The sequence below is a fragment of the Marmota monax genome, unplaced genomic scaffold (assembly GCF_021218885.2).
Source record: "Marmota monax isolate L192 unplaced genomic scaffold, Marmota_monax_Labrador192_F-V1.1 WCK01_AAM20220418_F8-fsc00014, whole genome shotgun sequence".
Taxonomy (NCBI): Eukaryota; Metazoa; Chordata; class Mammalia; order Rodentia; family Sciuridae; genus Marmota; species Marmota monax.
Window position 1 is genome coordinate 3,354,516 of NW_026695222.1, and position 24,237 is coordinate 3,378,752.

The 24,237-nt window shown below is 35.7% G+C and overlaps 1 protein-coding gene across 5 annotated transcripts in view; it reads right to left on the reverse strand.

The window, feature by feature from the left end:
- Slx4ip (SLX4 interacting protein) overlaps nucleotides 1–24,237 on the reverse strand; it is a 191,895-nt gene that overhangs the window by 157,697 nt on the left and 9,961 nt on the right. For all 5 annotated transcript variants that reach the window (XM_046433554.2, XM_046433556.2, XM_058575570.1 and 2 more), the window contains one exon: nucleotides 15,759–15,817. In XM_046433554.2, coding sequence (XP_046289510.1) covers nucleotides 15,759–15,785 — 27 coding nt within the window. In that variant the 5' untranslated portion in view covers nucleotides 15,786–15,817. The remainder of the gene's footprint in view (nucleotides 1–15,758; nucleotides 15,818–24,237) is intronic.

Here is a 24,237-nt window from a genome sequence, read left to right on the forward strand (position 1 = left end):
TAAGAAAGCACAGCAGTACTGTAGGCTATGTTAATAGCCTACAATGAGAGATGAAGAACCCACTGTGTTCTAAAATGTGCACAGAGGAGCAGAGGCCAGCAGAGGGAGAATAACAAGGAAGACACAGGGACCAGGATCCCACTTTCCAAGAGAGGACCATGGGCAGTACTATGAGCAGCCTGAAGCCATCTCCAGGCCATCATGAAGCTTAACAGCACTCCTACGTCAGTGCACTGAGTCACTCGTGCTCCCACATCATGAAATACCCTTTCTCAGTTCCAGTTGAGTTTGTGTGGGTTCGTTACTTCCTTCTAAAGAGCTCGAGTACGAGTTACACCAGCCCAATCTAGTTCTTAGGCCTCTAAGTAAAATACTAAGTGTAAGTTTTCTTGGGCAACTTTTGAGATCCTCATCTTCTATCTGCAGGGATTCTCATCTCACCCCAAAAGGAGCTGGACTACATAAGGGCTTTGTAGTATGCTTCATGACCCCCCTTCATTCTATGCAGGACCTCAATACACCGAACCAAAGGCAAGTAAGCTGCTCAGATTGGAGCAGGGGCAGGGATCTGGCTTAGGGCCTCCAGATAATGCAGTATTTCCAGGGAATACTGATGAAAACTCAGGGCAGAGGGTCTCTAGACCAGTTGTCTCTTACTGGCCTTGGCCTGAACCCACAGCTCCCTGGAGGAAGGCAAAGGCTTCCAGTTCTGGATGCAGGCACCAGCCAAGGTAAGTAACTGTGTCATCCCAGAGTGCACCTCTACCACCTCTGAATCAGCAGGCCCCGAAGATGGAATAAACAAACAACTTTTCACTTTGAGAGAATAGCTTAAAGAGGAAGTGAACAGGCAGCCGACAGATATGGAGAGGCCCTGTGTTGGCCCAGGCACTGTGGCCTGAGGCCCCCACAGCTCAGCTGGGCTTCCTTTTGGGGTTAACCATGGTCTTTATTTGACCACAAGTGAAAAAAAGAAAAAGAAAGAAAACAGCCATATGGAGACCTAAAGTGGGGCATAGAGAGGGAATAACTCTTCAAAGCAAACTTCAGAGTTTTAGACATTGCCTGGGGACTCATTAAATGGCATTAATCACTACTACAAATGTTCAGACTTTACATATACCTGAATGATTATATGACCTACCAATACTTTAGTCTGAAGACTATCTTCTTTTGTCTTAGACCTTGTGAGTAGCATCTTCAGACTTTGCCTAACAACTCTTGACAACTTGTGATTCAATTAGTCTAGCAGACTTGCCAGAAGATTTTAAAATGAACTAATCATAATTCTGATAGTTTTTTAAAAAATTACAAAATAAGCTGCTTTGTGAAACACATTGACAGAAAAATATTAATCTCAATGATTAATATTTATTATTAATGATGATGATGAGTATTATTGATAATGCCTAATATTATTAAAATGGTTACCTGAGACTGTGTTAAACACTGTAAGCATCATTTTGTTTAACCCTCACAATAATAGTTGATGAAAATATTGTAATTAGTACAAGAGGTGCTGATGCTATTGGTCTAGGAATACACATTCAGAATCAGTCCTTTAGTGTCTACATTCTTTCTTTTATTCTACTCCCATTAGTCACTGAGCTTTTTTTTTTTTTAAATTGGTTCTTTTTAGTTATATATGACAGCAGAATCCATTTTAATATAATTATACAAACATGGAATATATCTTATTCTAAGTACAGTCCCATTCTTATGGATGTACATGGTAGTGGGATTGAGCCTTCTGATGCAGGTGATCCTGACCATGCATCATAGGAGAAGTGTGTGGCCCTAGTATCATCTATTAGACCTGATCCACAGGCTGAGCATTACCACCATCCAAGATAATTAGGTTCAATGCTGGTGACCCTGTGAAGCTTTACTTTCTTCTAGACAAAAGTTAACCGAAAGCCACACAACTCAGCTATTCACAGCCCAAAATGAATTTCCAAACTATGCAGTTATTTATTTTTAAGTCTACTTTCCTAGCAGCAACAACATTTTAAGGATAATTTATAGCACCAAAACAGATAAACAAAATTATTTTGGTTGGACTCCTGGTCTTGAAAAAATATCCTAGTAACCGTGATACATAACTAAATAACCTGAACATCTTTACACTAAGCAAAAGCAAAAAGACTTTTATGTCTTCAGCTACTAGTGGCTTTAAAAAGACCTTAAAGGGAGCGTGTTGATACTTTCTGATAATTCTGTGCTAAGATGAACAATTATCCTAGAAATGAGTTAACATTAACCCTAATTAATTAGCCCTATTTAACAGATAGGTACAAAAACTAAGACTTAATTCACTTCCCAGTGCAAAGTCAATATTAAGACCCCAATTTCAACCTAGGCCTTTCTTCCTCCAAAGTCCAAATTCTTTCCACTACAGCATATGCAAAAGAATTTCTCAAATAATAATTTTCAGTATAATGAAAATGTCAAGCTAGATACTAGGCTGTAGAGATCCCTAATTCAACACCTCATTTAACTGATAACTATAGTAACAATCTCCAAAGATGGGCACCAACAATTCTTCCCCTCCTTAGGTTTTGCACACTGCTCCTCCCATCAAGAGAGAGAACCTATTTCCTCTTCTGGGCACTGTGATGTGCTGATCAGTTGAACATGGTAGAAGGAATAGTTTGCCAGTTACAGAGGTGACCTTAGGAAGCCCAACATCTTCCTCTTGCATGTTCTCTGGGAAAGCCACTGCCATGCTGTAAGGGAGCTCAAGCTAGACTATTGAATGATGAGATACTTTGGGAAGAGAAAAGAGGTGTCATGGAGAACAGCTGAACATGTGAGTGAGGTCTTTTCAGGTTTTGCAGCCCAGGTGGCAACTGAATGCATTTAAGTAAGTGACCCCAGGCAATGCCAAGTAAAGCAGAAAAACTGGCTGGCTGGATCTGCTGACCCATTGTATTGTGAGAAGTTTGAGACTGCTTTGTTACACAGACATTGATAACTAAAACAAAAGAAGCTATCTGACTTGTCTCTAGTCAGGAATCAATAGCAAACGCTAAAATCCAGTGCTCTTGACTTCTAATCCTAGCCACCTGCCATTGTAGCCCACAGTGTAAACTGACAAACAACGAGAGCACCCAACACTGACTGAACTATGACTTTGCCACAGCATCCCATCCAGAAACAGAGAAGAACAAATGTCTGTCCTCATTTAATAATGACTCAGCTATGCAGAATGCATTGGTATGGTACTGCACTAACCTACCACTTTTGGATAAAGACAGACAATCAGCCTGGTCTGTGTCTCTAGTTCCTAACCCAGATCCTTGCATGGCAAAGATAAACAAAAACTTACTAAGTCCTCACATATGAAAAGAATTAGACTAGTCCTCACTCCAAAGAATTATGAGACCAGGAAAAAATAATAAGTCAAAGCCAAGTCCCTCTAATCCTATACAGAATGTCACTGTAAAATAATTACTAAGGACTTATAACATGAGTAAAATATTATTTTTCTAACAACTTTCACAGAGTTTTATCTTTTACTATTAACTTGATAACCAGAAGAAATTTGAGAAATTCTTTTGCATATGATGAAAGAGATAATGCTGTCATTCTTCTCAGAATTGAAGAAACAGATGCTCAGAGAGGTCACAACAATTCACCCAGTCATCTGACTTGCACAAGTGAAACCAAAATTTGAATTTAGGAACCCTAAGCAAAGCATGATGCTAGTCTCCTGTTCTAGAATCCTTTTTCAAAACCCTGATGATCTAAATTTCAAGAAGTACTATAAAAAATGTAGAGTAATATGAATAGATTATTTCTATAATCTCTATGTCATACAAATGACATCACAGACATACTATTAACATCCCATCTTATGACAACGTTTGTAACCAGTACATAGTAAATATCCCAAGTAATGAGAACTGGGATGCTAGAGCTGGTACATTCCTTACAAGAATCTTTAGGTTGCTATACCTCTGTGGAACAAACAGCACAGCATAACCTTCTTTGTTCACACATGTCACACTTACAAACTACATCAAATGTGTGTGAGCATGTGTACGTGTGAGTGAATAGGGTAACTATTTATTAATGAAGTCTCCTAATAGTCTAAAATCAGAAAGTTACTGTCACATGCTATATCACATGTGACAAAATGACGCACACAGAGGCTTAATTTCCTATATTACTTAATCATGGGTAGCCTAAGAAGTTACTACCAAAGAAGTATCTAAAAGGACAGTAAATTAACACTGTGAATTTTTTCATTATTCAGCTAATGACTAGACTACAGCACATCTAGGCTATTTCAGTGGGAAGTCATTTACATGGAACTCTGAAGGACTACAAATTCAAGGGCACTCAATCCCCCCCCCCCACTCCTGACTTCCTTAATCACATGTCCCACAAACTGACATTAGAGATAACAATGAGGAAAACTGAGTGGGAAGAAGGGTAACCGTTACAATGCTATGTCACCAAGGACTTCTTCGCAGTCCCAATGGAACCCTTCTGGTTTTACTGCCAGGACCAGGGCTAGGCTTCCAAAGCTTTTCTAGGACAAAGCGGATTCTTACTCTCAGCCCATCATTTCCAGATTTCTTATTCTGGAAGAGAAGCTCACAAGAGGCCATTTGTGTCACTCAGAAAAGCTTTCCTAGAGACCACTTTCGATAGCTTTGGTTACAGTGACTGTTTTCCAGAGCAACATTTAGTGGGGAAGCATATACTAGTGAGGAGAACTGAAAGGCAGAAACAATCTACTTACACACGTGCATACCAGGTTAGGGATCCAGGCATGAACACAGCTATTAGACACACACATAGAATTTCATGACAATTTGGGAATGAGCCAGCGATTTAAAAAGTACTTTATTTGCTTGCTGACTTGAATCACAGAATCTGTGGTTACCTTCTAAAACACAGACCAATGATGCCCTCTACAGTCCTCAAAGAGAATCCAAACTATTTATTGAGTCAGCTAATGAGAGAATCTATTTTTCTACTAAGTATTATTTTTACATTAGAGTAGTTAATAAAAGGCTATGCTTTGTATAGTGAGTGGAATAAGTGGTGTCAAGGTCTAACACTAAGAAGTTAATTAAAATAAAACATAATCTTGAAGGAAATATAGAAGCAAATTCTGCATATTAACAGAGGCTGTTTACATCAGAATTTTTTTTAATTTCAAAATGGGACTGCAGGCTCTCAAGAAAAAACAAATTTAGATGAAACTTTTAATAAAATAAATATACCACAAATTGAACATTACAACCTTCCCTGGCTAAAACTGAAAAGAGACCAGTAAGAAATAACTTTAAGCTCAAGTAACTTCCCTATTCTTCATGAGGAAAGAAACATCATCTTTGGAACAAGGAAAGAAAGATAACAAGAGAAGCAGGGCACAGATCCTCCTTCTCATGAAATGTGGTTGGAAACATTGTGCAAAAATCACATGTAGGTGATATATATAAACTACTAGAGAATGTGCATAAAACGTGACAACATAAGCTGCACATGGCCAAAGGAAAATGAAAGAGTGTAATCAACCTGGGAAAAGTTCAGATTATGAACTTTTGAACCAAGAAAGAAAAGGTGAGAGAAAATCACAGGCCAGATGACTGTAGAAATGATAATGAGTCAATTTCATAGGGATAGGTCAGTCATCTTCCCAGGTTCCAAAATGGAAAACTGGATCAAAGGTAAAGAGGAAGGAGAGAGTAATTATCAGAGTGCCTTATGTCTAGCTGGAGAGTTTAGATTAGACCTGATTAAACAAAGGGAATTACTCCGATCACTTAGCAAGGAAGTAACTTGATGAAAATGGTGATAGGAAAACACTACCCTGGCACTTGTCTTGATGAACTGGGATGTCAGGACAAGAGACACAGGGTGATTGTCCAGAGATCAGCACAGAAAAACAAACAGAAATGATGATAAAGGTTTGAACTGGCAAGAAAGGAAAGAAAAGGAGCAAATCCAAGATACTTTGCTGAGGATGCATACACTAAATAGATAACTATGACTGTAAGGACATCTTTGGCAGTACCAGGCACTTTCAAAGCAAAAGCCAGTTCAAGTCTTCGTTTGAGGTTTTGAGATCAATTTTGGCAGAAACTTCTTAGAGGCAGGTAGAAAGCTAAGACTGAAAAGTAGAAGCCAGGGCTATTTAAACATTTTTAGTCATCCAAAAGAAAAAAAAATAGATGAGTTTATATTTACAGGGAAAACACTAGGGCAAGGAAGTTCAAAAAGTAGGATGTCTGGCCAGAAAGGTAGAGAGAACACTTGGAAAAATAAATTTCAAGTCCAAAAGAGTTTTATTTTAAAGTTATCAGTCCTCAGAGCAAATGCCCTACAGAAAAAGAAGGTACCTAAAAGCTGTAAGTCTGAAGTAGAACTTATTGGTGACTACTGATGAGCTTTGAGGAATTTCAATTCTATCATGCAATCAGTGCACACTTAGTTGAATATGTTTTCCAATATGGGCGATGCAATAGAACAGATAATATACAGCAGAGAAAATAGCAGCCTACATTCATCTTACTATCTGCCATACTCTATGCAAATTTACTGATTTTATATGCCTTTAAAACATAAAACTCTTATATGAAATTAAGGAGGAACTGGACAATCACAAGTTTAAATATTAGGAGAAGAAATACAGAAGTCCTTCTTTTAATTTGTAAAGTTTCACAAAGACAAATGCCCTTGTAAAAATCATTGTCAGGAGGGCTGGGAATGTAGTTCAGAGTGCTTGCCTAGTATGCAGGAGGGCTTGGGTTCATTCCCAGAGTCAACCCCCCCACACCACACATCCCTACTCACCCCTGCCAAATTTCATGTTCCTCATTCAAATTTACTTCTAATAAAGAATACAATTATTTAAATTTTTCTATTTATTCTATTAAGGGAATTCAGGTTTTTTTTTAATTTAATAGAAAATCAATACCTACAATTCAACCTATATGAAAATACTTGCAAGAATCTTTTTTTCAATGGTATACACAAAATAAATGCATCAATTTTCTAATGAGCTCTGGGGACGCTGTCAGTGCCACATTCCCCTTTAGGTAGACTAAAAACCTAGGACACAGGAATCAAGTGATTCATTGAGGCAAACTGGAAGACAAAAGCCTAGTGGCTGCCCCCCCCCCCCCTTTCTATTCAAGAGTTTCTTTCTCTGGAAATTTAAAGCACTGTTCTTCACGTTTACTTTTACTATAACAGGGAAATTACTGTCAATTCTTGGACATATTTCTCTTTTTGTGGTGTTCTAAGGAATGCAAAAAATAAGGTTAACAGCAATTCTGAGTAGAACATTAAACTATAATTGCTGCAAAGGAGTGGAAAGAAAAACAGATAATAAAGATGCAAAGTGTTAAAAAAAGTAAAATTTTTCCTTTCCTCCTAAACATTAATAAAACGTTAGACTTCTTTAGATTTAAAAAATGGCTCAGGCTTCCTACCCCCACCCCCAGCTTCCACATAAAAAGTGGACAACTGTCAACAGCAAAAGTAAAAGCTTTCACCCTTCTGAAATGGGTGGGAAGCAGAGGAGAGGGGTCATTATACATTCCCTGTGAAAGACAAAGCCAGATCCACATTCCAGGGAAATCTGGCTGGTCCAAGTTTTTCCTTAAATATAGATTGGCCTGCCTGTCACTAAGCCAGGCTCTGTAATCTTCCCAGGCTGCCATTGCTAGGGAAGCCAGGAATCCCTTCTAATTAATCAAGCCCTCCCAACAAAAATTTTCCCACCCACCCACGATAAAATGAGTTGAGGGGGAGGGGAAGTAGCTAAGCAATCTTTGTGGCCAAAAGAATTCTAGACTTTGGTGTAATACCAAACTAATCCAAGAAAACAGATGCAGGAAGCAGAGAAAGTGATCTACAGAGACAATAAGATAGGAAATTTTCACAGTACTGCTGAGTTAGAACCCAAACTAAAAATCTGAATCTTAAGATGTAATGAATATTGGGAGTGAGCCCTGACAACATTCTATACTTTTTAAATGCCTCTAAAGTCAGGGACAGACCTATAAAATTTCCTGAGATAAATGTATATTATTTGACTTATTAACAGTAATTTCTTAGTCAGATTTTTCAGATTTTCTTTCTACCAAAGTTTTATATTTTGGTCAGTAAATATTCATGATTAATACCGTATGTGTCCATGTCTATTTCTCTTTTCCAGTTGCAAAGGAAATATCCTTGTCTCAGCCTTGCTAATTTACCTGACCCTTATGGGCATTTTAACCCAACGTAACATCATTGAATGCTTACTCTGAAATGTGCAAGGAGTTATATATAGCTCAGTGGCACAATGTTGCCTAACATGTATGATGCCCTGGGTTCGATTTCAAGCATGGCAAAAAAAAGATTGAAAAAAAAAAAGTTTGTGCTATCCAACTACAGCTGCTACTAGCCACTTTGCCTACTAAGCATCTGAAATACAATTAAAAGGAACTGAGCCTCTCAGAGATGTCTCTGTGTGTGTGTGTGTGTGTACACACACACACACACACATACACATACATGTATTATATATGAAGGATATGGAAAATAAATCCAAGGACATTTCCCCTATGCTTTTATCATTTAAAATCCAAGGCCTCAGCCAGAGCAAGGAACACAAAGGAACTCCACCCGACTGGCACTTGAGCCCCCAACCTAATGGGTCACCTAATGCCAATATAATAAGCCCCAGGAAATTCTCTATTTACATTCCTGTCCCACCCTAATGGGTCACTAGGACCCCAACACAATGGACCCCTGGAATAGCCTTCCTGTTCCATCCTATACAAAGCCTATATAACCTAGGCCCTTGCTGCAGTCCCATTTTCTGCACCCAAAATGAGCCATGCCAGAGTTCCACCAATTGACTCCACAGATCCGATCCGATGTTTGCTTCCCTCCACCCACCTTCATCAAGTATATGTCATTTGTCCTAACAATAAATACATACCTATAGGTATGATTATATACATAAATCAATGTGTGTGTGTGTGTGTGTGTGTATTTCAGACTTTACAGGTAATCACATCTTTTTTGCAATCATTCAACTCTGCCTCTGTGCATGAAAGTATTCAGAGACAATACATCAGCAAACAAGAGTGGCTGTGGGCCAATAATACTTTATTTACAAATACAAGCAGCTGTCATGGGAACTGTAATTTGCAAACCTCATCTGGTCTAGACCTTTCCCTTACCCTAGAACTTTATAATTTTGGAAATTTAACAATATTGTCAGTAAAGAAAGGGGAATACTGGAAGGAAAGAGGGGAGGGGAAGAGGAAGTATTGGGGACTGAAAAGAAGCAAATTATATTCCATACATGTATGATTATGCCAAAATGAACCCCATTTTAATGTATAACTGTAATATATTAATAAAAACATCTAAAAATTGAGATGGGTACAAACTTTGAGAAGAGGAGTGCTATGGAAATCTGCAGAAACACATGCCTAATACTACCACTTCTTTCACCTGAGACAAATCTCTAAAGTATAAGACATACCCCTGCCAGATGTCAAGAAACCCTGAAAGCTGCAAATCCCAAGGACTCTTATCTCAAGCACTGCTGCCTTTTCCTGGAAATTTAGGAGGCAGTTATAGGAAGGAGTTCAAGGCTATACATACAGCAGTTGAAAAGACAGAGACCAGGAGAAAGAAGACTTACATGCAAGAAGGTCAGGAGAATCTTTCTTCATTTGATAAAGCTTAAATTGTTCTCATGGAAAATTAATACTAGTCCAGGGATGTATTAGAATAAGCAACCCAGATGCCAGTGGCAAAATAGTTGGAATTCATCAGTTACTCTGTTACTTTGGAAACCATGCTCTGGGTTTTATTTTATTAAATATTCAAGTATTTTTCAACCCAGATTAGTTGAAAATAGATACATCCATATAAAATTCTGCATATATTAATTCCTTTAAAATTGTATCCACTTAAAATTTATTTTAAAGTATAGATAGATTGTATCAAAAACAGGCCCCAACAGACACCACTACTACTTGTACTAGAGGCAACTACACTGAAAACTAAGCTATGTGATATGGTATTTTCCACATTTCTACATACCGTGTTTGCACTACAACTTCTTGTCATTGCAGTTTTATATGTAATCTATGAAAAATGAGGACTTCAACACTTACAACCATCATCCCACAAATCTCTTGCCCCAACCTTCCAAACCCTGGAGTTCACAATATTATGAAACATTAACTGTTGTTAAAAGCCAAGCCATGTAGTGTACTATGCTTACTTTCCTATCTTGCACAATCTTTTGTTTACTTAGAGTGTTAAAATAGTTGCATCATTTTTTTTTTCTTTTTCCTTTTTTTTTTTTTTTTGGGGGGGGGGGTTTCCTATATTCAAATGACTAAATCTTCCTAGGCTCTCCAACAGGCCTGAAAAAAAGAAAAACGTCTCTTCCTTAACTACAAGAGGTATTTTATTCAATTCACTTTTTGTGGAAGACATTCTTTCATAGAACCTAATCAGAATGGTACTGTCTAGGCTTGACAAAGCAGTGACCATCATGGGATTTGCTTCAGTCCTCACCTGTTGAATTCTCTATTTCATGGGTCCCACTTGATTCTTTCTGTTTACTCTGCCATATTTGAAGACTACATCCTTTCTAAAATAAAGCATATGATGGAAATTTTCAAAACCTTTGCATTTCTGAAAATGTCTCTATTCCATCATAACATAATAAAAACTGGGCTGCAAAGTGAATTGTGTTGGAAACCATTTTTCTTGGTATTCTTTTAGTATTCAAGGTTGGTACTATTTCCTATCTATTGCAGTTGAGCAGGCTGTTCTAATTCTCAATTCTCTGTGATATTTTTTGTCTTTTCATCTCTAAATTCTCAGTGTCCTTAAATTTTAGATGATGTGTCTTAGCACACTCTTTTTTGTTGACTTTGTTGGGTACTTGCTCATAATCCTCTCAAACAGGAACTTTGTGTCCTTCATTTCTGATCAATTTTATTGTTGTTGTTGTTTTTTTCCATACTGCTCCTCTCTACTATTTTCTTTCTAGAACTTCCATTTTTCATATTAAGTAAGACTGAACCTCTAATTTTCTTTTTTCTCTGTTTTTTAAAATCTGTTATCTTTCATTCTACTTTTTTGAGCAGTATTCCTTGATGGTCTCATCATATTTTATTGAATTTTTATTTCTATCATGTTTGTAACTGGTAAGAGCTCTTTCTTATTCTCATTTCTTTTGTTCATACCAATGATCTTGTTTCACAGTTATAATAGCTTCTTTTCTGCTCTGGGAACACAAATAAGTGTAAAATCTTCCTTTCTGAGCTTCTAAATTTGTTCATTCATTTTATTCTCTGTCCCTCATATTTCAAGTTTTTCTTAAACCTGTGCTGAAACTCTTGCCCATTCACAATTAAAACAGTGGAATGATAGTTGGAAGTTTTGTGCCCCTGGGTAGGACTTACTGACTGATAGGATTTGGGAACCTAGTAGCAACTCAGGTTTGGTTGATGGATCTCAAATATAGGCTATATTAATATTAGACAAGCAAACTTTAGACTAAAAAGTATTACTAGAGATAAAAAGGCATAAAATATATCATAATTATTAAATATTTAATTTAGTAGCTAAGGTAATTATAAATTTGTGCATTTCTATTAATACAGTCTTAAAATATACAAAGCAAAACCAATAAAACTAAAAGTAGAAAATACATAAATTTAAAATCATAACTGAAGATTTTAATACATCTCTCTCATCTGATTGAACAGGTAGACAAAAATACTAGTAAATATATAGAAGATTTATGCAATACAATTAGCAACTCTATCCATCTATGTATATAACAATCACTGTAACTGACAACCATCACATTTTTCAAATTCTTACAGAACATTTACCAAAACAGACAGAGGAACTTTATTAAACACCAATAAAAAAAAAAATGATTACTAGAAAATTCTCAAATAGTTAGAAAATAAAAGGAAATACACTTTACCAATAGAGCAAAAATAAAATCACAATGAAAATTAAATTATTTTGATTTAAATAATAAAATTCCTACCTAAACTGCACCCCTATCAAAACATGAAGGATACAATTAAAGTAGGAAATGCTTAAAAGACATTTATAGCCTTAAGTACATATATTGGGGAAGGGGAGGCTTGGTTTCAATGACTTAAGGTTCTACATTAAAAAGGTAGAAAAAGAAAAGTAAATTGACCCAAGCAAGGAAATAATAAAGACAGAAACTGATGAAATACAAAACAAGTATTCTACGTATTTGTTTTCAAAGCCAAAAATATTCAAATATTCACAGCCAGAAATTGGCTCTCTGAAAAATTAATAAGGCCCTAAGAGTACTTAACAATAAGTACCCTTGGAAGGTACAAACCTGACTATCAAGATATTTAGAACAAGGACATAAGAGCCAGGAAGGGGGAGTGACTGGTATTCTAGTGTCTCAGAGGCACAAAAGAGAAAGAGGCTGGGGAAGAAGCCCACTTCAGTTAAGCCTGAAGATGTGAAGAACTTCAACTTGTAGTTCTTTAGGACATAATACAACAATTGGTATGTAAATAAGTACTCCTTTTATACATATCCTCATATAATACTCTCTGGTGCATATGGATAAATAGGGTCCATCATTGAAATTATAGATTTCTTGGGAGAGGAGTTATTCAATAGAGCTTCTTATTTCATCCCTTGAGAAATGGTTACCCTCTTGAAAATACAACTTCAAGAGTTTCTTTTCGCCAATAAACAAAAGCAATATGGAAATTTAGCATTCATCCAGGACCTTAGGTGGAGAAGGAACAGCAAGAAAGTGAGGGAATGTAGGCAAAATACAAAAAACCCCACCAGCTTATACCCTACCCTATTGTGGATTTTAAATTAATACCACCTATAAGGTGGAAGAATCCCAAGTCATGAAATTAATATAATGCCTGGTCTAAAACCACTGAAATGCCAATGGCTCCAGCAGAAGTAAACTTGAAACTATTCAATGGCTCTGCAGAACTCATAGGGCTTTCCACCTGTGTGTGTGTGTGTAGGGTATCACTGAAAATGAATGCACAATCATAAATTACAAACACATGAACAATCCAGCAATTTCAATGAACAATTTATCCTACATCTAGTAAATAATAGTAGAAATAACAGAACTAATCTAAAAGAGACTATAAAATAAATTTAATATTACCATAAAGATAAAAGGAGAAAATGAAAACATACTGAAAGAAACCATATAAGTATGTATAAAAAGAGCTGGTAGAATATGAATTATTAAAAATAACCAAATATAAATTTTGCAGATAAAATATAGTCACTAAAAACAAACAAGTTAATGATCATATTAAATACAGTTAAAAAAGAGTTTAATGAACTACAGGAGGTCTGAATGCAACATAAAGGGAAGAAAAAAAGGAAAGGGCAATAGCCATACAACACTCACACAAGCCTACTGGGACAGCATGAATTGGGGTGAAGGCATGTGGTGGCAGCACCAGCGGCAGGTATGCAGGTACCCTGATGCCTTTGACATTCTCAGGCAGCACGAAGCTATCTGGCAAGACTGCATGTGAGTGAGAAAGGGATCCTAATTCTTGGGTCATGATGCTTTTAAGTGACATGATTAGGAAAGAAGTACACCCCTGCCTGTGTGATCAGTGGAAGGGATATAATCACAATGTGATGTGTAGAATCTTCAATCTAATAGGTCAGAAATTTGTGCCTATTGTTACCCTGTGAGCTTAATACTATTGGCTGAGGTAGCTCCCCTGCCTCCCATGATCTGGAAGATGACTCCCAGACTTGCAGATATGGCTACAAGATAGGGTTAATATAGTGGTACACTCTTCCATGTCAATATATGTCTTAGAAAACAAGACTCATTTCTGACATAACAAGGACCTGGGCAGGATGGGGACAAGCTTTGCAAGAAGCCCAGTCCATTTCTGAGCACATGGCTTACAGAGACTCAAACTTGAACTTAATTTCACTCTTAACACAGCACTTAAGGAATAGTCACGTGGCATTATCCGACAAAGTTAGAATAAAAGTTCTGAAAAAAGAACATATTCATGAGAAACAATCCATGAAGAAAAAAATGGTAGAGAATTTTTCAAAATTACAGACTTAAGTCCTCAAATTGAAAATGCATATTACATTCGAAAACAGATAAATAAAAACAAGTCTATGCCTAGAAATTTCAAAATGAAAATGTGGTACATCAAAGACAGAAATATAAATTTAAGAGCAACCAGAAAGAAAAGACAAATAACCAAAAAAGAAATGACATTATGCCAACATGAGACTTCTGTGGTGACTAGTCTCCATAGATGCGGCCCAGTGATTCTCCCCTTCCCTATGAGCAGAGAACACAATGCTTCTCTCTTCAGGAGTTCCAGCTGCCCTTGACTCTGGACTAGCCTCTATTCTGACCAGCAGAATGCAACAGAGGTGACAGCTGAGACTTCTGAGTCTAGGCCTTTGGAGGGTGAATTACACTTTTTTGTTCTTGCAACTTGTTTGTTACTGCAAGATTCACAACACCATGCTAGGAGAAGCCAAAACCACACAAAGTAGCCACGTGGATGAGAAGAATCAACAGACCCAGGTAAGATTCTAACCACAGCCAGCACCACCTGCCAGGCATGTGAACATGACATCTTTGAAGTTCCACTAAATCAATTCTCTAGATAACTGCAGTCCCAACCAACATCAAAAGGAGAAACCACCCAACTGAGGCCAGGCAACTTGCACAATTATGACAGATAGCATTATGGCTGATGTTTTAAACCACTAAGTTTCATGTAATTTTTAAACATGAGTAGAAAATGAAAGCATTTCTCAGTAGCAATAGCAGGTATCAGAAGATGATGAAAAAATATCTTTTAAATGCTGAGGAAAAACTAAAGCTCAACACAGAATTCCAAAATCAACTCGATATCTTTTTAGAGTAAGATCAGAATACATTTTTAGACAAACAGTGGAAGTTCCTCATTAATTCATCCTTGTAGAAAGAAATACTACTGAAGGACATGTGATTTATAAATATGTTAGTAAATCTGAATAAACACTGACTTGGTTAAAAATAAGATAAACTTACAATATTAAAAAGTTTCTTATTTGTAAACTAACAATTATAATTTACATTTTGAGATTTTACACTGGTACTTAAGATAACATTAGCATGCAGAAAATGATCTAAAGAATAGCCAACATGTATGGAAGCATCCTTAAGAGCATACACTGACAATTTATCAAATTTTCACCTCTTCTTCCCCACACATAATCCTCCCATCCTTCCACACCTGAGAAGGTCTCACTCCCAGTCATCAGGAGATTAGAAAAGGGATATTTTTAAAAGAGGAAAATGAAAGAGGACACCAAAACAAGAGAACTCTCCTGACAGAGAGACAAAAGAACTCTCCTGGATCCAGAAACAGCATCTGTTGCCTGATTATCTTATTCTGACATTTTATGTGCTTTGTCACAATCAGAAATCATGTTATGGACATGAAATATGAAGGATGAAGTTATGACAAAAAAAGCATCTTACACAAAAAACTTGAAGCAAAGAACTCCTTGTAACTATATGAACTATTAATTTTCTCCTCCTATCTCATTGTTAAAATACAAATTTTAATGTACTTAAAATTTTCAGAGTCCCAAATGTAAAGAAAAGAAATAACACTCAATTTTCAATTAACACACTCATCTTAGAAAGTGATCAATTATTTTAAAGAAGGCTTATATTAAGCAATACTTACTTTAACAGCAAATTTCTTAGATGCCATGGCTTACAGATTCTCCACAGCAATTATAGGGCCTTTAAGAGAAGAGAAAAGAAACTCGTAATTACATAAGCTTTCTTTTTATTTGAACATATTATAAGAAAAACTGACTGAATAAATAAAACATCATACGTGTTTGTAAAATGAATATTCTCTTATAAATGTCCTTAACCAAAATGCTATGTTGAATTAGTAACTTAAAAACTGCTCACAAAGAAAAGCACAAACCTAGGTAGCCTCCATGGAGTAAACTACCAAGTGGTTAAAGAAATAATTTTGAACCTTTAAAAGGTTTAATTTTATTAAAAAATAGAATTCTATTAAAAAATTATTTTAAAAAATAGAATCATGAGGAAAACTCCTCAAATCAAATTGGTACAAGAGACTAGTCTTGTACCAATACCACACCAGATAAAGATGTAAGAAAACTACATTAATATCCCTTATAAGACACAAAAATCCTCAACAAATATTAATAAGCCAACATATAAAAAAACATATAAAAAAGATTAGACCCTAAGAACAAATTGGATTTAACCGAGGAATGAAAGGATGTTTTGATACGTGTAATTAAACACATTATATATTTATGGAATAAAGGGGGTAAGTGCACATGATCATCTCAAACACAAAATAATTATAAACAACAAAACCCAAAACACTATTTAAAAAAAAAATTTTTTAAGTACTGGGGATTGAACCCAAGGGTACTCTACTATTGAGTACATTTCCAGCTCTTTTTATTTTTTGTTTTGAGATGGGGGTCTTGCTAAATTGCCCAAGCTGACCTTGAACTTGCAATCCTCTCGTCTCAGTCTCCAGAGTTGTGGGATTTCAGGCATGTACCACTGCAATGGACTCCAAAACACTCTTTTCATTTAAACACAAACACTCACACACAATAGGAATACAAGGGTATTCTGCATCCTGATTAAAGACATCTATGAAAAACCCACAGCTAAAATCATACTTAATGATAAATGACTAAATGTTTTCTCCCCTTAAGATGAGGCAAGACAAAAATATCTGTGCTCTTGCCATTTTTATCCAACACTGTACTAGGGTTCTGGCCAAGGAAATCAGGCAAGAAAGAGAAATAAAGGGCACCCAAGTTAGGAAGAAAGAGATAAACCTATTTTATTTCCAAATAACATGTTCTTATATATAGAGAACATCAATGAACTATTAAAAAAACTATTAGAATTAATAAATTCAGGAAGGTATAAGATGATATCTCATAGTGGTTTCCATTTGCATTTCTTTGGTGGGTAATGATGAGAAGCATCTTTTCATGTATTTATCTGCCAGTTTTATATTTTCTTATTCTTTTTGGTTTGAAGTATGAAAGCTTTTAATTTCAATGAAATCCAATTTACTATTTTTTTATTTGTCATATGTGCTTTGGTATCATATCTAAGAAACTATTGTCTAATGCAAGGTCACACAATTTATACCTATGTTTTCTTGTTTAGTTTTAGGTTTCTATTTTATTTTGAGTTAATTTTTGTATGTAGTGTGATATAAGAGACCAGGTTTATTATTTTGCACGTGATATCCACTTTTCCTAGCACCATTTATTGAATTTCCACTTCAAATTGTATTCACACTCTTGCTGAAAATCAGTTGTTTAAAATCAGTTGTCAATAAATGAGATGCCATTTTTGGAGTCTTGATTTTATTCCATTGTTCTGAATGTCCATTCTTACGCTAGTGCCACATCGTTTTGATTGCTTTAGCTTTGTGTTAAGTTTTTAAAAAGAGAAAGTGTGAGTCTTTTTCAGTATTGTTTTGGCTACTCCAGATCCCTCGCATTTCCATATACAATGTAAGATAAGTTTATTAATTTCTATAAAGTCAGCTGGAATTGTGATACAATTGTTCTGAATCTATAAATCAGTTTGGTAAGTATTGCTGCCTTAACAGTATTAAGTTGTTCTAATCCATGAACATGGGATGTTGTCTCATTTCCTTGTCTTTAATTTCTCTCAGTAATTTTTTTGAAGTTTTTCTTTTTTCCTTTTTCAGTACTAGAGATTGAGCTTAGGGACACTTACCGCTAAGTAACCCCAGCCCTTTTTATTTATTTACTTACTTATTTTTGAGACAGGCTTTTGCTAAATGGCCCATGCTGGCCTTGAACTTGTGATTCTCCTGCGTCAGCTTCTTGAATAGCTGGAATTTACAGGTATGTGCCACTATGCCCAGCTCCAGTAATGTTTTATGACTTTTGGTATGTAAATATTGTACCTATTTTGCTGTTTTCATTCCTAAGTGATCTTTTTCACGCTGTTGTAAATGGAATTGTTTTCTTAATTTTATTTTAGGATTGTTCCTTGATGGTATATAGAATTACCGGTGAATTTAAAAATATTGATTTTATATCTTTAAAAAGTTAGAGTCGACACATGATCCAAGATTTCCATTTCCACGTATGTACCTAACAAAAGTAAAAATATTATGTCCAATTTACATAGGAATGTTCATAGTAGCATAATTACAATAAACAAATTGAAAACAAACCAAATGTCAATCAATAATGAATGAATAAACAAAATGTGTTATATCTCCACAATCAAATTTTATTTGGCAATAAAAAGGTAAGTACATCCTTTATTGTGTTCTGTCAGAGGCTCTCTGGACTGGAAAACAATAGACATAGTAGAAGGTAGGGCTACCCTACTAAAAGAAAAGTATTCGGAAATATTTACAGAGGGAGACCTTTCCCAGCCCACACGCCACTCTATCCTGCCTAGATACTCCAGATGGGAAACTGAAACCTCCTCATTCAGGAACTGGACTGAACTAAAGGCAGGATCTAAAAATACTGACATCAGGGGTTCCCCAATGAAACAGCCTAGACAGATGGCTCTAAAGTGAAGTCCACAACCACAAGCCCCACACCCATATACAGAAATTCTAGTCATCATTTTCATGTCCCATTCTTTAATACAAATAAACAACCAGTAATCACCTATCATGTAAGGCAAAATATAGTCATTTTCTGCCAAACAAACAGAAAATATTACTTGCTAAAATGGAGACTGTGAAGGAAGAAACATTTTCTTTATGCTGTTGTTAAGAAGATTTTTAAAAATGACATAAATGAAGCCAAAAATTACTTTTAAAAAAGAAAACTTGTGGAAAAATGACAAATTAAAAGTATGAAAGCTGAAATTAAAAAAAAATTTACTTGAAGAGTTAGAAGTTCAAGTTGAGTAAATCTCTCAGAAACTTCAACAAAATTGAAAAAGATGAAAAATAAGAGAATAAATTAAAGGACCAGTATAGGAGGAGTGGCACATAAAATTCAGGATGAAAACAGACCCACATTTGGGCATATCTAAGTGAAATTTTAGGCACTAGGGACAAATCTTACAAATTTGAGGGGTGGGTGGGGACAGAAAGCAGAGAATACAATGGATCAGGTGTCAGAATTGGCTCCAAATTGCCCAAAGCAACTCTGGAAGCTAAAAGCCTATAGAGAAATATCTTCAAGAGTCTAAGAAAATTGTTTCCAAGCTCCAACTGCATTTAAACATAAGAGAAGAAAAAAAAAAAACATTTTTAGACATGCAAGGTCTTTAAAAATGTTATGTCCCCTGCATCCCTTCTCAGGAAGCTACCAAAGATGTGCTGCACCAAAATGAGGAAATTAACCAAAAAAGAGGAAGATGTAGGAAATATGAAGGCCAAGATAGGAGAAGACTTGAGGAAAACCTAGGATCCTAAAAGGAGATCCCTGCATGAGAGCTGTGGGGACAGGCAGAACCACTAGAACAGGACGTTGCAAGATTCCAGGAGTGGCATATCCTGAAATGTCTGCATAGATGCTGATGAATTTGGGGCAATTAGCAGAGAACATGAATTGGAGTTCCTTAGGAAAGTTCCATGGAAAGCTACATAAATGAGAAATAACTAGGCAACTACTGATCCCAGGATAAACAAGATCCCTGCCAAAAATAGTTAACACACAATTATGACTAGCATTTACAGTCATAATAGCAAATACTGAATCTTGCCCTAAAAATATTACACTTATGACATTAGAAGAAAGGGGAATGTGTGTGTATGAGTGGATGTAGGTAGTGGAGGCACAGGAATTAAAGGAAACAAAAGCTCCTTCTAATGTTCATTAAGATCAATAATATTAACAACAGCAGTTATGATAGCAGAAATATGGCCAAATAATTTTGAGTTAAATGAAAACCCAATTCTTAAGTTAAACTTGGCCCCAACCTGAAGAACAAGATAAAGTGAGCTGACACAGAGGAAGGAAGGAGTGAGATGGATGACATCATTCATAAGCCTTGTGCTTGGGACTATTTGCCTGTTGAAATGTTGTGTATACAGCTGAGGATGTAACTCAGTAGCACAGTGCTTGCATAGCATGTGTGTGTCCCTGGGTTCAATCTGCAGTATAGAAAACAAATTGTTCACAGATGCTTTTCCAGCAACACTGTCCTACAGAAATATAATGCAAGCCACAAATGTAATTTTAAGTTTCTTAACTGATGTACCTAATAAACAGGTGAAATTGACATCAATAATATTTTAATCCAATATTACATATTAGCATTTTGACATATGATTAATATAAAAAAATTACATTCTTATCATTTTAACCAAGTGTTTCAAATAGGGTATTTTATATTTCTAGCATGTCTGTTTGAACCAGCCATATTTCAAGTGCCCAGTAGCCACTCGTGGTTTGTGATTATCATGTAATGAACAGTTTGAGAGTGTGTGGGTTTTTTTAAGTGAGAAAAGCACTTATTTCTGTATCCTGAATAACATTTAACTCAGAATTATTGAAAGGACTAATAAAATGACAGATAGGGCAGGGGATACAGCTTATACATGAAGCCACAGGTACCAAAAAAAAAAAAAAAAAAGAGAGAGAGAGAGAGAGAGAGAGACATATAAAAACACTCAATATGTTTATTTATAAACAGGAGACTTCCTATGAGCATTAACAATTACTATTATCTAGTCAATAGTGATTTTTTTTTAAAAAAATCTGATGAATTTAGTGATTTTTTTTAATAAAACCTAATAACCCAATTTTTTAATGGACAAAAATACCTTTTTAAAAAACCTAATAACCCAATTTTTTAATGGACAAAAATACCTTTATATGAACCTTAATCATTTTAGTTATTACTTTTAATTCTTTGAATAGCAAAATGCATATGATTTAGAAAATATTTAATTATGTTCCTCTTCATCTTAACGAGCTCATTTAAGACACAGGTATAAATGGGGGGAAAAAAGCTTCTGGAAAATCAAAAAAAATTGAAAACAGTTATAAAAGTTATCTTGAAAACTTTAGATAAATCTTTAAAACTACATTATTTGAGTCTGAAAAACATAAAATTAGTCCCTTTAAATGTATTAAATCAAGCTTAAATGACTTTGCTAAAAATCTAGGGAATCCCTTCATGGGGACAGGGACACCTGAAACATTATCAGATGGATCAGCTAGACAGAAGGGGGACAGAGCTTGGAGAGCTTTGTCAGCAAGTATCCAACCACAGGTGAAGCTTATGTGATCTAATTTATTTATTTTTAATCATAGGCAGGTTTTTCCAAACATCCTTCCTTCTCTGAAGGACAGGCAGACCACACAGAAGGCTGAGGCAAGGATTTTAAACCATATCTGCCACATTAGTGAGGGTTACATTTTTAAACTCACAATAAGGTAGGGGTGTGTGTGTGTGTGTGTGTGTGTGTGTGTGTGTCTTATCAGCAAAGCTAGAGCAGCTACATTCACTTTTTTTTTTTTTTTTTTTTTGGACAGGGACTGAACCCAAGGATGCTTTATCACTGAGCTACATCCTCAGTCCTTTTTAATATTTTATTTTGAGACAAGATCTTATAAATTTGCTAAGGCTGGTCTGCAATTTGTGATCCCCCGCCTCAGCCTACTGTACTCAGTAGTAGCTGGGATTACAGGCATGTACCATGGCGCCCAACTACATTTCTTTTTGAATTCTGCATTCTTCAAAAAGTATCATCAAAGCCAAATCTCAAAAATATGATCTGTAGGAATCTAGAAGTAAAAAGCAAATATTTCATATAAAATAATATAATCTAAAGTAAAACAGGCTACCTGGAAAAAAAGGACAATATATTTTGAATATTTTTTTTCCTTTTTTAAATCATGAGGTACTCTGACTCAAGGCATATTTTTTTTTCCTCTTGTTTCCACAAGTTTGGAAACTCAAAATCACAATTTTAGAGCTAAAAGAGATCTCTCTGGGTTATTTACTTCTAGCTCTACTACCTATTCCTCTAATAAGAACTTATGGGACCAGGCCAAAGTCTGACAGCTGACAGCCTAGCCAAGGACTAGGGAGGGTCTTGTTCAGCCCACAAAGGGCAAACACCATGCGTCACACACAAAATAGTCAAGGTCAATGGCTATCTGGGTATCAAGATGGGTGTGAACTTCTCCCCAAAACTACCTCATCCCTGCCAAGAGATTATTTCTCAGGGAAGAGCACAACTTCAAATAAAGCTAGTGGAATAATAGTTTTCCTCTGCTAACCAAAGGAGAGCAAGAAACAAAACTCTACAGTTAAAATGTATTTTGAGTTAATTTATCACTATGCAGTGTAACATGGCACAGAAATTCATATGTAAATTATAAATAACTGAATTCTATCAAGAAAAAGAACATAACATATCTGGACAGTTGCACAGACCTTGAGCTTGCATATTTGTTAAAGTCATTTCAGATAAGGGAAGCATATTTCCTTTAGTTAACTACAGCATTAGGTACAGGTGCTAAAAATGGATTAAACGGTAAACTGAAATCTGAAATGAACTGATCCAATTTGCTAAACCCCAAATGCAATGAAATCACACTTGCTGTTGGTAGGAGGATATTGTCAGATGTGAGCAGCCCTCAGCAGTGCGTAACACTAGGGGGGGCTCAAGATATGTGTGATCAATGAAAAAAATTTCCAGATAAATGGGACTGAGTCACTCATGCCACAACCTTTTCATTTTTGCTGTTTTTAGGAATAATTTCCAAAAATTTACTTAATCTTTAGCAATGTTCATAAAAATACCATAATACTTATTTGATATTATTTTCCATTATTAAAGTAGGCAGTACCCTTCTGGGCAGATGGTTCCTACCCAGAGCTACTCAGAGATGGACCTGCTAGCTCCTACATGATTCCCATGAGCTATCAATGTCATTCCCTTACACCCTGCCTTCTCTCCATTCTTAACCAAATGTACCTATAAAACTAAGAGACCAGGGCTAATGTGATATTTTCCAAGCCTCTCTTACATGGGTTTGCATGGCCTTCAATGCAAAGGCTTTGAGCCATGAGTTTTAAGATAATAAAATGACCAATTCCTTCACTTCAGAAGTCAAGTTTCCATAAGGGTAAAACTGCTGAGAGAGAGTATGATGAAAAGTGTCCCGTGGATTTGAGCCTCCCATTTAATTCTTCCTGCCTCAACAAAACCATGAGATTGAACAGGTTGACCTCTAAGGTCTCTTCAATTTCTAAAATTCTGCCATCCAAAATTCAATAGTAGTTCAAGGACAAAATACTGCCAGCATACAAATTCTTCCAGAGAAGAGACCAGGAGGGAAAACCCCTCCCCACCCCCAAACTCATTTTATGGAGCCCTTATAGCAAAAGACAAGGGCAGTGAAGGAAAGGAAAACCACAGTCAATTCTACACACCAAGAAAGAGGTAAGAATTCTAAGCAAAGAGTAGCAATCTGACCATACCAACCTACTTAAAAAAGAATTAGAACCAAATGAGGTAGCTGAGGAATATAAGGCGGTTCAATATCAGAAAATTCACATTTAAAAACTGAAGTTGAAGAAAAGCACATGATCATTTTTACCCACTGAGTCCTCAGTTTTTAATTCCATGAATATTTTAATAAAACTGACACAAGTGCATTAAAATAGCTTGGAAATCATAATCTAATGTCTACATATATTAACTAAGACTAATTAATGTTTCATATACAATCACTATTTTTATTATATGTTATATCCTCTACTTAAGTTTTTATAGGAGGTCCATATCTAGGATGATAGGTTAATAGAGGAAGAAAAAGAAACATTAAAAATATACAAATAAAAGAAACTTCTGAATCTCAAAAAAATAGCTAAAAAATGTAGCAAATGCTTACTGATTAACTATAAAGGCAATTTCTGTGAAACAGGCAGAAATGTAGAATTTAAAATATCATTTGAACTAGCATCCCACAAATGAAAAGACAACTAGAAATAAATGGACCCAGATATGTACAAGACCTCCTCTTGTGATCTACTCACTTCAGTTCCAATCACAGCCTTGAACACAGAACCTGAAGAAGAGCAAAGAGGAGAAACAGAAACAAAAACAAAGGAGGAGATTTGTCTTCACAGACACAGCAAAACTTCCAAGTGCTACCAAAAATAAACAATGTACTAACCAC